At 40.2% G+C, this 13,012-nt stretch overlaps 1 protein-coding gene across 2 annotated transcripts in view; it reads right to left on the minus strand.

Annotated features, from left to right (window-relative positions):
• Positions 1–2,261: 2,261 nt before the first annotated feature.
• The window catches only part of BRWD1 (bromodomain and WD repeat domain containing 1), a 110,303-nt gene continuing 99,552 nt past the window's right edge, over positions 2,262–13,012 (minus strand). For both annotated transcript variants that reach the window (XM_035028874.1, XM_035028875.1), the window contains exons 40-41: positions 9,968–10,879; positions 2,262–8,945 (exon numbers count right to left, since the gene is read on the minus strand). In XM_035028874.1, the coding sequence (XP_034884765.1) occupies positions 7,783–8,945; positions 9,968–10,879 (2,075 nt within the window). In that variant the 3' untranslated portion in view covers positions 2,262–7,782. The remainder of the gene's footprint in view (positions 8,946–9,967; positions 10,880–13,012) is intronic.

Consider the following 13,012-nt stretch of genomic DNA (forward strand, 5'->3'; position numbering starts at 1 on the left):
AACGGAGAGGTTTGCCCTTCTGCCACCAAGCGCAAATGAGTAGAGGTGAAAATGGGCTTCTGTTGATTGACAGGTTCATTAACAGAATGAGAACTGAGGAAAAGATCTTCTGCTCTCAAAAGGAAAGCCCTTCAGGTTTTACCCTCAGTCTGTGAAACTCACTTCATAGATGTGCTTGTGCTTTCTCCAAGACCTGGAGTTCTCCCAGAAGAGGTTAGAACTCCTGTACTAAAAGCAACTCCCCCAAAATGCATCAGTCCCTTTTGCCAGTTACGTGACTTCTATACTTTTCCAGTGAAATTCTATTTCTAAAGGTGGTTTGTTCAATATAAGTCCCCAGGCATTGCAAAAATGGCATTTTCAACGGCTAAGTTCATCATCACGGACTGCTGGGCAGCACAGCCTCCCCTGCCTGGCCGGGCTCTGTGCGGTCACTCCAACAAGAAGCAGAGACCATGAGAAAGCGCACGGCCCGCAGTGTTTTCAGAAAGGCCTTTTCTCAGGAACGTTTAAAATCACCAACTAATGTGTCTGCAAAGCAATCCTAGATCCAAAGTGAATCTTCAGCACATTAAGTCAATGTTAGGCAAATACTAGAATGTGAATTAATAGGCTACAACAGACAAACGTTCTTGTATATATGTAACAAAATTAAGGTGACATCTGGCCTACGCAGGATGAAGACAACCAGCATCGCTCAACTACTTCCATTTGCATGTTGAAACACTAAAAGTAGGTAACCAGTTCATTCCCAACAACATATCCAGTTGATAGTATAGATAAAATCCTAGCACAACTGAACACTTCCGTGGGACAAAAGGACTTAAGTGGCAGCAACTAATTCCTTCTTGATATACTGATGAAATTTAGGAGCCCAGTAAATACAATCTCATTTTAATAAATGCTTATTTGTAATCCAAAATCAGGGGAAACAAGATCCTACAAAAGAAACTCTAAGTGGGCTTTTTAAAGTACTTTAAGAAAATCTGCACTTCAAGTATGTAACCGTGTTGGGGTGGATAACGGAGTCAATTCTCCTGTGCACAGCCACTCCAACTTGATGAAGCTGTAACTCTAGTCTTAGCCCTACAATGGGAATGTCACAGAATAAAGATGTAAGCACTCAGGAAGACAGAAGAGTGACAGTGTGGGAAATTAAAATAATAATGCATACATGTAAGTCAGTGTTAATTTTATTAGAGAACTTGGTAAATTATAAAGTGCTTTATTCTCCTTGAGAAAACTACAAACAGTTTTTAGAAATATATACAGGATCAAGTCCAATTTGTATGTTAGGGTACAAGCTTAAAACTTTTGGAGGACACTGCTCTAACAATACACTTGTGATAGCGTCACTGAATACTAACAGGTCAGTACCATCCCCCAAGTCCTCCTGCCCCAGATGGTCTTGGTCAGTCAGGTGATTTGGGGCAGTCAATGAGAGCTTGAGGCATCACTGCTCTCCTATTTGGATATGACAAAAACCTCGTTCCTAGAGTAGAACTTCCCATCTGCAGCAGTACCATCACGGTTCACCGAGATGGCCACTTTAAATTGTATCACTGTGTGCTTTAAGATGGTCTGTGTTGAATAGAAGGAACTTGGATGTAGACATTGCAGTTTTGATTCAAAGCAATTAATCTCTAGTTTCTCTATTTTAAGGACTAATCATATTCCAATTATGATACTTAATACAAAACTGTTCTCCTAGATCCAAAATAAACTTCACATCATTGCCGTAGAAGCATGAAAATTTTCAATCTCATCAGCGTTTTACTTGTGGAGTATGAAAAACAAATCTGAGAATGGAAAAAGATGGAAGCATGTCTGAATCAGAATGAAAATGTACTAGCCTATTTCACATACTTTTGAAGTACTGACATTATTGGTTGCTGTGGCTCGTGGTAAATCCACAGAGGGGAAACCTTTCAGTTCCAAATCACAGTAACCTCTCTCGAGCAAGGCTTTCATCAGAGCTAGTAGAGATGCCTTCTTTCTTGTCTGCCCTTCACTGAGAAGCAATGAAATGATCAAAACTCAGGAAGCAAAACATCATTTATCACTGATATTCATCCCTCCCAAAGCACAGGTTTCCAAAAAGATCCCATACGCCAGGAAGTCTCTGTGTTTTCTGTAACTCCCCGAGCTGAACACCCTTCTGTTTTCTGGGGGAGTTGGTAACACTGAGAAGTCAGCTTCTACAGTATGGCCACCTCAGGTCTGGAGATTGTCAGAAATAATTCCAGAATCAAGAGCTGTTCTTTGCTAGCTTGGTCACTTTTATTGTTGAACAGATGCACTTAAGTTCCTCTATTTAAAGTCTTCAACACACTCAGTGATGGCACCACAGAATTTTGTTTGGCTTTGACAGCTAATGGAGCTCATCACTCTAAGGCTTTCTCTCATCCCCAGAAAACAGTTAACTGGTAACAGTCATGATTCTCAAAGACTTGTGATGGCTACTACAGTTGTTTTTTTTTTTCCCTAAAAATTTGACAAAAGCTCTACGAAGTATGAATTCAGGGATCCTATAACTGTTTACTGAACTTTTTAAATTTCAATTTTTGTTAACATACAGTGCAATATTGGTTTCTGGGTTTAATGAACTTCTTGAGAGAGATCTCAAAGCATTTTAAACTGTTGCGCAGGGTAAGGTATCAGAAATCAACCCTGGTTTTCAAGCTACTTTATTACTTCCCTAATGAAAAGCAGCAGGGCACAGACAATCCAAGGACAACTCCCTCTCAGGCCCATCTTTCAACTCCCTTCTGCCCCCCTCGGCCCATACGACAGGGCGTGGCCCTGCATTCTGCCTGCATAAGAAATCACAAATGGACAGTGGTTTGAGAGAGAAAAATGAGCTGTTTAAGAGTAAAGATGAGTTGCAAGGGAAATCGACTGCCTATTGCAGACCTTATAGAATTAATCAGCTAGAAGGCTTGAAGTAGTTTAAAAAAAAAATGTTAGGATAACATTAAATTTATTATACTCTACTATTTTAGTTAGTAATTGACTTAAAAAAGTAAATTAAAACTGGTTCCTAGATGACAACTGAGAGTCGTGAGATGTGGTAATGAGTTAATTTAGAAAAGTTTGAGTCTCTTGTGTGGGAGTGGAAAATTAAAGATTTGCCTTTTTGACCAGCTCCAGTGAAATGGTTAGAATTTCACAGGCGAACTGAATGTGTGCATACAGTCCGAGGACTAAGTACGGATCAACACCTAGAAAATTACCTTCAATATATTAAAAATGAAAGATCGTTTTAACACTTAACCACAGATCAAAAAAGGTAATAACCTCTAGATAATATTCCTGTAGGCCAGGCTGGCTGCTCCAATCCAGGCAAACTGTAACTGGTCATCTCACGTCAGTTAGGTCAGTCAGAATGCCTCTTCAGGAGTTCAAATTCCATTAAAGGTTTTAATAAATGACAAAACTTACCTTAAAAACTAAAGCATGACCAGAAAATATGCTCAAACACTGATAATTCAATGAAACGATCAGTCGTGACAAATAGATGTATACGCTACAGTTACTTACATGCTGCCAAAGACAGAGCCTGCAGATCTGTAAGACCCCGATGTTTTAATTGTCCCCATCCAACCTCCCTACATCAGATCCATACAAGAATCCTTAAGGAGACACCAAGTAAAAGTCTTGATATTTTTCCACCAAATTCACAATGTATTAAGGAACCAGCTTGGCAGATTATTAGTGACTAGTAAAAATCTCCCCAACTTTGAGAATCCCCACGTACCCTTCAGCAACACCTATAATTTAAGAAAATAGCTACAAAAATCTTAATTAAAAAGTGAGAAAAGACAACACAGCCCTCACCATTATTGTCTTTACACTTTAATCCTCTCCATTAATTCACAACTTTTGAGCTACCAAGTGGTATTGGCACTTGCTAATCTAGTTGTTGGGCTAGATTTTTCCACAATGTTCCATTTTCTCCCTACCGTTGACAAATTTTACTTGGTTTGGTCTTTGTTCCCAAATACTAGAATCAGACAGTCTTTAAACAGTGACGTTGCAAGTTTCTTACAGTTTCTGCTTTATTACATCCTGTTATCCACAGCAGAAGTTGAGAGATGGACTTACATAGTAACGGAGAGTTCTCCCGCAGTGAGGGTGCTGTGTCCCAATACATCACACCAGAAAACAACTCAACTACAATTTCCATACAACGTAAGATACTGAAGTGTTTGTGGACAACTCCGAGATGCTGAATAAAGGAAACGTGCTGACTTAACATGGATGAAAAGGACGGAGCTGGTATTTCAGCTATGAAGGGCAAGTCAAACAGACCTGTTCTAGCCATTTAAAAGTTACTCAAAAAAAAACAATACAACTGAGTAGAAGGGAAAACATTACTGTCAGCACCCTGAACAATGTTCTTGCATTCTACCGATACACAAACCTCTCATTTTTTTCAGGGGGCACAATCAAATTCAATGTGCACTGACGAGAGACTGAAGTCCTTTCCACGTAGTTTTTAAAATGATACACTGAAATTAACAAATTGTCTTCTGATTATTCTAAAGAAAAAAAAAGGCTAGAAGAGGGGGAGGGAATGTAGTATGAACCCAAGGCTGTTCTAAGAACTGTTACCTAAGATGTCAGCAACCAATGGTGTGTGAAGATTTAGTGACAAGTCTTATTCTTGAATATTTTTGGACGGTAATACCTTCAAGATGGCCTTTTTATTGGCTTGTTTCATACCTCCTTTTTCATTTGCAATTCTAGGATTTGAAGTGCCTTTTCCCAAACGTAAGTTCTTTCTCCCCATTTTCGTATTATAAAATTAATTCACTTTTTAGCTACAACTCTCTACTACTTAAAAGAAACTTTTGTGTTGTAACTTAGAAGCTGTGAGTAAATGCTTTACCATTCTTTCCAATAATTACTAAATTGAGAAAGGATTTAATCACAGATTTTCCCCTAAAATAATAAAGGGAGAAGAATGACCGCCCTAAAAATTATCTGAAAATGGGATACACTTTCCCTTTTATTCAGAAGTTACTACACATTGTCGGTATACCCTTTTAAAGTAAGTCTGATATGGAAAAAAAAAAAGTTTTTAAACCTCACCTATTTCTTAAATGTTTGACATCTTTTTTCTTAGTAGTCTTTCAAAGGAATCAAAACTCAAATCTAAATACCTCAGCCCTTTTTTTCAACCATAAATGAGTAAAATCATAGGACTTTGGACATACACAACCACAGCAGTTTTTGTTGTTGTTCATATACACCATTAAGTGACTTCAAGTGCAATGAAAAGCTATAGCACTTACTTCCGGATCAGTTTACATTCAATCTGCAAGCTTTTGTCTTTTTTCACAAGTAAATACAGACTGATCCCAAACACATTAAAGTACATCCGTGCATTAAATCCCTGCGCATTTCGCATAAAGAGAAGTAGAAAAAAAGTCAAACATGTTCTAGTGCTCAATGTAAACATTTTGAACTATTAATTATTTATTAATTTTCCTTAAAGTACTTAGGAGTGTGTGTCACATATTCAAAGTTAACCTTAGGAATAGCACCATGACCAAAAAAACCCATAAACATGATTCTCACTACAATCCCTTAGTTTTACTACAGAACTTGAGAAGCTACCATTGTCAACCACACCTTCCACATCATGAGGCCAAATTCTTGTTTTTTTCCCCAGGTGAAACCAAAATACTGCTTTCTATACACAAAGGCCTAACAATTTTGGACAAAAAGAGAAATTAGTAATTGGTTGACCAGCCAATCTCTGACCAGTTAATTCAGTCCAAAAGATAACAGTTCTACTGATGAAGCCTAAATGATCAAAGTCTCACTTTACCAAAAGAATTTATGTATTTATGAACATATTCTATATTTGTATTTATGGATTTTTTTGGTACCTTTTTGCAGATGATGGTAAACATGGAGTTATAACCCTGAGAATAGATATAAAACAGAGAAGCTTTAGAAGAGTTTAAATAAATTAATGGATAGGACATCTATCACCACTGCTTAAAACTCAGGAAGTAAAGAACATTCCATTAATGTTTTCAGGTCAATAGTCAAGGACAATTCTCCCGAATCGCTTTCTCTACCAGATACTAAACACAAACTTTGATGAAAAGAGCATCATAGTTCTCAAGTGGTGAAAGCTCTCTAAACAACCTAAGGAGGGGCAGGTCTATCCCACCTATCTCGGTTGGTAATGTCCAAAAATATCCTTCCCCTTACATCAGAGTACAAAGTACCTTCTACCATGTCGAATGGGACAGGTAACTAACTGAAAAGTAACAACACTTAAGAACATTCCCTAACACTGACACCAGAGTCTGATGTTTTTCCACACCTGCCACCTTCAGGATACACAGGAGCAAAGGGTTAATTTTGTCTGGAACCAAACACAGGGCCAATAAATTAACAAAGGTGGGAGTACTGTAACATACTCCTTCGCTACAAAGTATGTAAACCATTTGAATCAAGTCCATCTTCAGGCACAAACAAGCTAGGAATGGCCACCTACACTGTATGGAGTAGCACAACCTATCAAGCAAAAATATTTGGCTTGAAAATAAGTGTACTTATTTGATGTATTCAATGATGTGATAGAAGTTTCACTTTAAATGGATTCCAAAATTTTCCCACAACACAAGACAGTTTCTTAGATTTAAACTAGAAGTCACTAGTAAAGATACACTTAGTTGCCCCCGCAAAGAATGCCTGGGATTGCACATGGCAGCAGTAAGCTAAAACAACTATTTTCCTATATAGATGAGATCTGCGATTGCACTCTTAACAAAACTCAACTCTACAATCTCAATGGAAATGGGGGGAAACTACATATAATTTAAATACTCTCTTGGCCCTGTACACTCTATTAAAGAACACACTTTTCCTAAATCTAAGGCACACAAACTCCTCTATTTCACAGAGTAAGACTATGGAAGACCAAGATTTTGGTTAAATCCCTTACATAGAAACCAGGAGATCTTGGAAAGACAAATTATATAGCATTCTGTTAGTGCACAATTTAAAAGAAAATGCTAGGACTACAGTCGGGGCCTTAGAGGTTTAAAATATACAATCAAAACATTTTAAAAAATAATTTACCAGCACTTTATAAATTCAAGTTTATAAAATAAAAGTGATGATATTTTCCTTAAAAATAAAGAAAAAGAGAGAAAAGAACCAACAGCATTTGGAAAGAAACCATTTCAATGAAAATGACCAAATCTGGTATAATGCATTTTGCTCAAGTAGCCAGGGAAGGGGGTGGGGGGAAGTGGTAGGTACCTCGCCTACTGATCATGGTTACACCTCCCATGATTGTAATGTCAGTATGCACACAATATTTATGAGGAAACTGTAAACATAGGTCACGTGAAATTGTTCGACTACAACAGGACAGGGGTTAGAAACTACCACCTCCTGACACGCTCAGAAAGTAACTGCGCGACACTTGCTACCATGAGAGTAATGCTTATCGGTTTTGATAACCAGGATGTCTAGTGTTGAACAGATTTCAAATTCTTGCTATCTGTAGTTAAATACTGTCAAAGTAGATCTGCCCCCAAAATGAAGCATATTTTGGCACCTGGGCTGAGCGCTGCTACAAAGGCAAGCAAGTGCAAATAAAAATAACAGTCATGATTTAGTCACATTCATAACTTTTCATAGAAAAATATAAATATATTCCCTGAATTGTAGGACAAAAATAATTTCAACAGCCAACTTTCACCATAAATTCCAGTCCATTTCCTCTTTCAATGAACTGGCTTTCTCTCAAGGTCATAAGGTGCAATCATCAAAATCTAACACATTTTCTAAGCTTCTGTCATCATCCCCATCATGGTATCTCACGGTCCTTCTGCCCTGATTTCTCGTTTTTATTTTCGAACGTCGAAGACCTCTTTTCGATTTTGCATAGTCCAAGTCCTCCCAGTCGTTATCGTCCACACTTAGCCTAGGCCGTTTGCTCTGTCTCTGCCGCCTCGCGCCTCTAGATGCGGCGGCTGCACAAGCTTTACCTTTTCTCACCGCTTTTGCTTTTCCTCTCGTTTTCCTCTTTTTGGTTTTCGCGTCATCGGCACAGTCCACATCTGATTCAGTCACAGACGCCAACTCGGAGTCGGATTTGGGGCCGGGGTCGGCCCCCAGCTTGGAAGTGCCTCCGCTTTCAGCCACCTGCCCGCGCTGGGGCTCAGGATGCGGCCTCTTCCTCTTCACCTCCGTCTCGGCCGCTCCCTGCGCCTCCCGCAGAACTTTGGTCTTGCTGAATGGGGCCTTCCCGTAGGTCCTGAGCCTCCTGCCATTCCACCTGCGCAGCCCGTAATTCAGGTCCTCCTCAAAGGCGTTCTCTGCAGTAGCTTTCTGCACCAAAGCTGATTCCGAAGAACATTTTCGACCCATCTCACCCCCTGGAATATGGCTTTTTGACTCTTCCTCTGAAGACCCAACCGAGGAATTCTTTGTGTTAGAAGGTGCAACATTTGTTCTGTGACTCCTGGTGTGCCTGCTCTTGGGTGCGGGCCTGGGCATCCCTTCAGAGTCCGAGTCTCCGTTTAAAGACGGATGAATGCTTTTCACACTGCCTTCTGAGCTGGCTGCAGGCGGCCTCCCCTGGCAAGCACACTGCTCATTTGGCACTTCACAGTTGACGTCTCCCTCGGAATCACTCGCCGTTGTCTTAGCTGGGGCACACGCAGAACGGAGGGGCTTTTGCCTTCCACTTTTGCTTCTGGTGCATGCGCTGTCTAAACTGACATCTTCCATGTCACTCGTGGGCTTCAGCTTACTGGCAGCAGTGGTTGCACGTCTTCGAGGAGTCCTGAGGAGACCCGTTTTGGCTTTTGAGGACTTCTTAACCACCTGTGAATTGCTGTCTGAGTCACTGGAACAGACCCTTTTCCTGGAAACTTTCCTGCTTTGTCCATGGTCTTGTGATGTAGAATCTAAAAATTAAAAATTAAGAGTATTCCTTTAATCTGTAAGAGTAATATGTGTAACGAAATTAAATGCCCAACATTTCCAACAACCGAAGTCCAGAATTCTTACTACCTTGGAAAGAGGATGGCAGTGAATGTTCGGGCTCTTAATGCCTAAGAGCAGTGACCTCAACACCAGTCACAAGCACAGCACATCCCCAGCACTTAAACCCCGTGCCTTGCTTGCTATTTACATGCACAACACACTTGAGACACAAACATTTTATTTACATGAATACAGACTAACCTCTCTTTACCAGTGCACTAGGGTATGCAAACTAATCACTGACCCTCAGCCTCCCTGAAACTTTTTTTCACTTCGCAAGTTCCAATCACACCAACACTTTTAATCTTAGCTTTAGCTGCCTCCTGCTCTTCAATATCTGTCATCAGCCCCCAAGGACCAAGAATAAATACAGCCTTAAATCAGCAAGTGATTTCACCCCCTCTGTGCCCCAGACTTATCATGAGTAAAGTGGACAATAATAATAATATCTAGCTCATAAAAGATACGAAGACTTAACTAGTTAATACACATAAAGCATGGAGACCAATTTCCCTGACCCACAGAACAGCTCAGAGGCTGTTCTGCTGGCTGGCCGCTACTGTTATTCTTACTTACATATCCCTTTTCAAGTAAATGGTCCTACCCTTTTCTTTCCTCTTCTGAAACTGGCTACCACCACAGCTTATAAATGTGCTTGCCTCCGCTTTTCTGAAACCCACAGCCAGTACAAGAAGTGAAATCTCACTAAAAATAGCTGTTAAGGTCAAGATTGCCTGCCATGTGAATAAAACTAAACATATTTGACAACCAGTTATGCATGCACACAGAACATCAGGGATGCACAGAAACGACTGAGAATGCAGGGGGTGGACAGAAGCCCGCTGGTGAAGAGAAGTTTCATCGGGAAAAACAAACAACGTACGCTGTAAGGGGAGAACAGTGAGAACAGGCCAGTGAGTGAAGGTTACAGGTTTTGAATTACCTTTCCTAAAATGGTTTGGTTTTTCTTTTGCAGTGTCATCATATGAATCCAGATCGGTCTCAGATACGTGATCTGAGAAACACTGGGACCCAGTAGTTGGTTCACACTTCGAACCCCCTTTAATCAGGTTTGTTTCCATTCTGTGATAGCTGCCATCTTCTTGATCTTGCTCTTCAGATTCGGAATCCTCCGAATCACTGAAGATCTTTGCTTTTTTAAGGAAAGTAAGATTCTTGCGACCTGTGTTGTATTTCCTACTGGCATACTTTCTTGGTTCAGAATCTGCTTCCTCCTCTTCCTCTGAGACGCGCTCTGCCTTAAGTTTCTGCCCAGACGTGGATGGACCAGCAGTTCTGTTATGTACATTGTCTGAATCATGACTTTTGGAGTCTTCATCAGAAGACTCTATTTTCAGAAATTTTGTTTTAGAAGTTGCTGGAGCATGCGACTTATAACCATTGGCGTGCCAATTTTTGCGGGCTACTCGCAAATCACTTTCTGACTCCGAATCCCCGTTTTCAGACTCATTCACAGTATTCTGGGCAGCATGAGAACTGGACAGTGGTGATGGCTGATTTCGATCTTTTAGCTCCTCTTCTTCAACTTCGGACTTTAAGCTATGATCATCTTCAGAATTATGTAGTAACTTTTTTCTAGCCACAGCAGAAGCATTACGGTGAGGCAGCTTACGGCCAGAACAGACGCTTTCAGAGCTGGAGTTCTCCTCTACGTCACTCATGAGCTTTATCTTATTGGCAGCCACAGCAGCACATTTCCGTAGCACCTTCCGGTTATTTCCAGTCCTGGCTTTTAGACTTTCACGGGTCTCCACTGAATTGTTATCAGAGTCACTTAAATAGACTCTCTTTCGAGTGGCTTTTCTGCCACATCCATTCTCTAAAGAAACTGGACCTAGAAATAAAGTAGCAATAAGATTAGAAAAGTCTTCCTTATTTCAACATTTTTTAATGAATTTATTATTTTAGAACTGACGTTCCCTACCTTTTCTTTGTGAACATTTTTATAAATATTTTATTTTTTTAATTTTTAAAATTTAAATTCAATTAACATATATTATTAGTTTCAGAAGTGGAGGTCAACTATTCATCAGTCTTATATAATACCCAGTGTCCATTACATCATGTGCTGCCCTTAATGTCTATCACCCAGTTACCCCATACCTTTTAATGCCAAAATAGACTTCCCCTCTAAATCTAAAAAGCCCTAAGGATGGGGGCGCCTGGGTGTCTCAGGTTAAGTGTCTGATTCTTGACTTCAGGCCAGGTCATGATCTCAGGGTTGTGAGATCGAGTCCTGCCTTGTGCTGGGTGTGGAGCCTGCTTAAGATTCTCTCCCTCTCCCCACCCCTGCTCTTGTATTCTCTTTAAAAAAAAAAAAAAAAAAAGGGGGAGGGGGGCAGCCCTAAGGATGAAAACAGAAGAGAGAGCCCAGAATAAACCCACGCCTACGTGGTCAATTAATTTACAACAGAAGAGGCAATATACAATGGAGAAAGGACAGTCTCTTCAACAGTGTTGGGAACACTGGACAGCCAACATGCAAAAGAACGAAACGAGATTACTATCTTACACATACACAAAAATGGACTAAAGACTTGAATGTAAGACCTGAAACCATAAACCTCCTAGAAGAAAACACAGGCGGTGAGCTCCTTCGATCTTACAAAAATAAACAAGTGGGACTACATCAAACTAAAAGCCTCTGCACAGCAAAAGGAATCATCAACAAAATAAAAAGGCAACCTACTGATATGCACAAATCATGTATGTGATAAGGGGTTAATTGTTAAAAATATTTAAAGAACTCATACAGTTCATTAGCAAAAAAAAAAAATCAGATTAAAAAATATAGACGATCTGACTAGACATTTTTCGGGCGCCTGGGTGGCTCAGTTGGTTGGGCGACTGCCTTCGGCTCAGGTCATGATCCTGGAGTCCCGGGATCGAGTCCCGCATCGGGCTCCCTGCTCGGCGGAGAGTCTGCTTCTCCCTCTGACCCTCCCCCCTCTTATGTGCTCTCTCTCATTCTCTCTCTCTCAAATAAATAAATAAAATCTTAAAAAAAAAAAAAAAGACTAGACATTTTTCAAAATATGGCATACAAATAATGGCCAACAGAATGCGAAAACATGTTCAACATCACCAATAAGGGAAATGCAAATCAAAACCACAGTGAGATGTCATCTCACACCTGTTAGAATGGCTATCATCAAAAAGACAAGAAACAGGGTTGGCGAGATGTAGGGAAAAAGGAACCCTCATGCACTGTTGGTGGGAATGCAAACTGGTGCAGCCACTGTGAGTAACAGTATGGAGGTTCCTCAGAAAGTTAAAACTTGAACTACCCTATGATCCAGCAATTGCACTACTAGGTATTTATCCAAAGAAAACTAAGCACTAATTTAAAAAGATACCCGCACCCCAATTTCATTGCAGCATTACTTACAAAAGCCAGGATACCGAAACAAACAAGGCACCCATCGACGGATGAATGGAAAAGATGATGTGGTGTATCTATACAATGGAATATTATTCAGTCATAAAAAAGAATGGAGGGGCGCCTGGGTGGCTCAGTTGTTAAGTGTCTGCCTTCAGCTCAGGTCATGATCCCAGGGTCCTGGGATCGAGTCCTGCATCAGGCTCCCTGCTCAGCGGGAAGCCTGCTTCTCCCTCTCCCACTCCCCCTGCTTGTGTTCCTTCTCTGTCAAATAAATAAATAAACTCTTAAAAAAAAAGGAAAAAGAATGGAATCTTGTCATTTGTGACAACATGGATGGACATTGAAGGTGTTATGCTAAGCGAAATAAGTCAACAGAGAGAGACAAATACTGTGTGATTTCACTTGTATGTGGAACCTAACAGACAAAATAACAAAAACAAACCAAAAAACTAAGCTCACTGATCAGAACAGATTTGTGGGGGAGGGGAGGTGAAGGAGATCAAAAGGTACAAACTTCCAGTTATAAGTCATAGGGATGTAATGTACAGCATGATGACTATATAGTTAATACTCTTGCATATCTGA

Source organism: Mirounga leonina, unplaced genomic scaffold (genome assembly GCF_011800145.1).
Source record: "Mirounga leonina isolate KUSES-001 unplaced genomic scaffold, KU_Mleo_1.0 Mir_205, whole genome shotgun sequence".
NCBI classification, from domain to species: Eukaryota; Metazoa; Chordata; class Mammalia; order Carnivora; family Phocidae; genus Mirounga; species Mirounga leonina.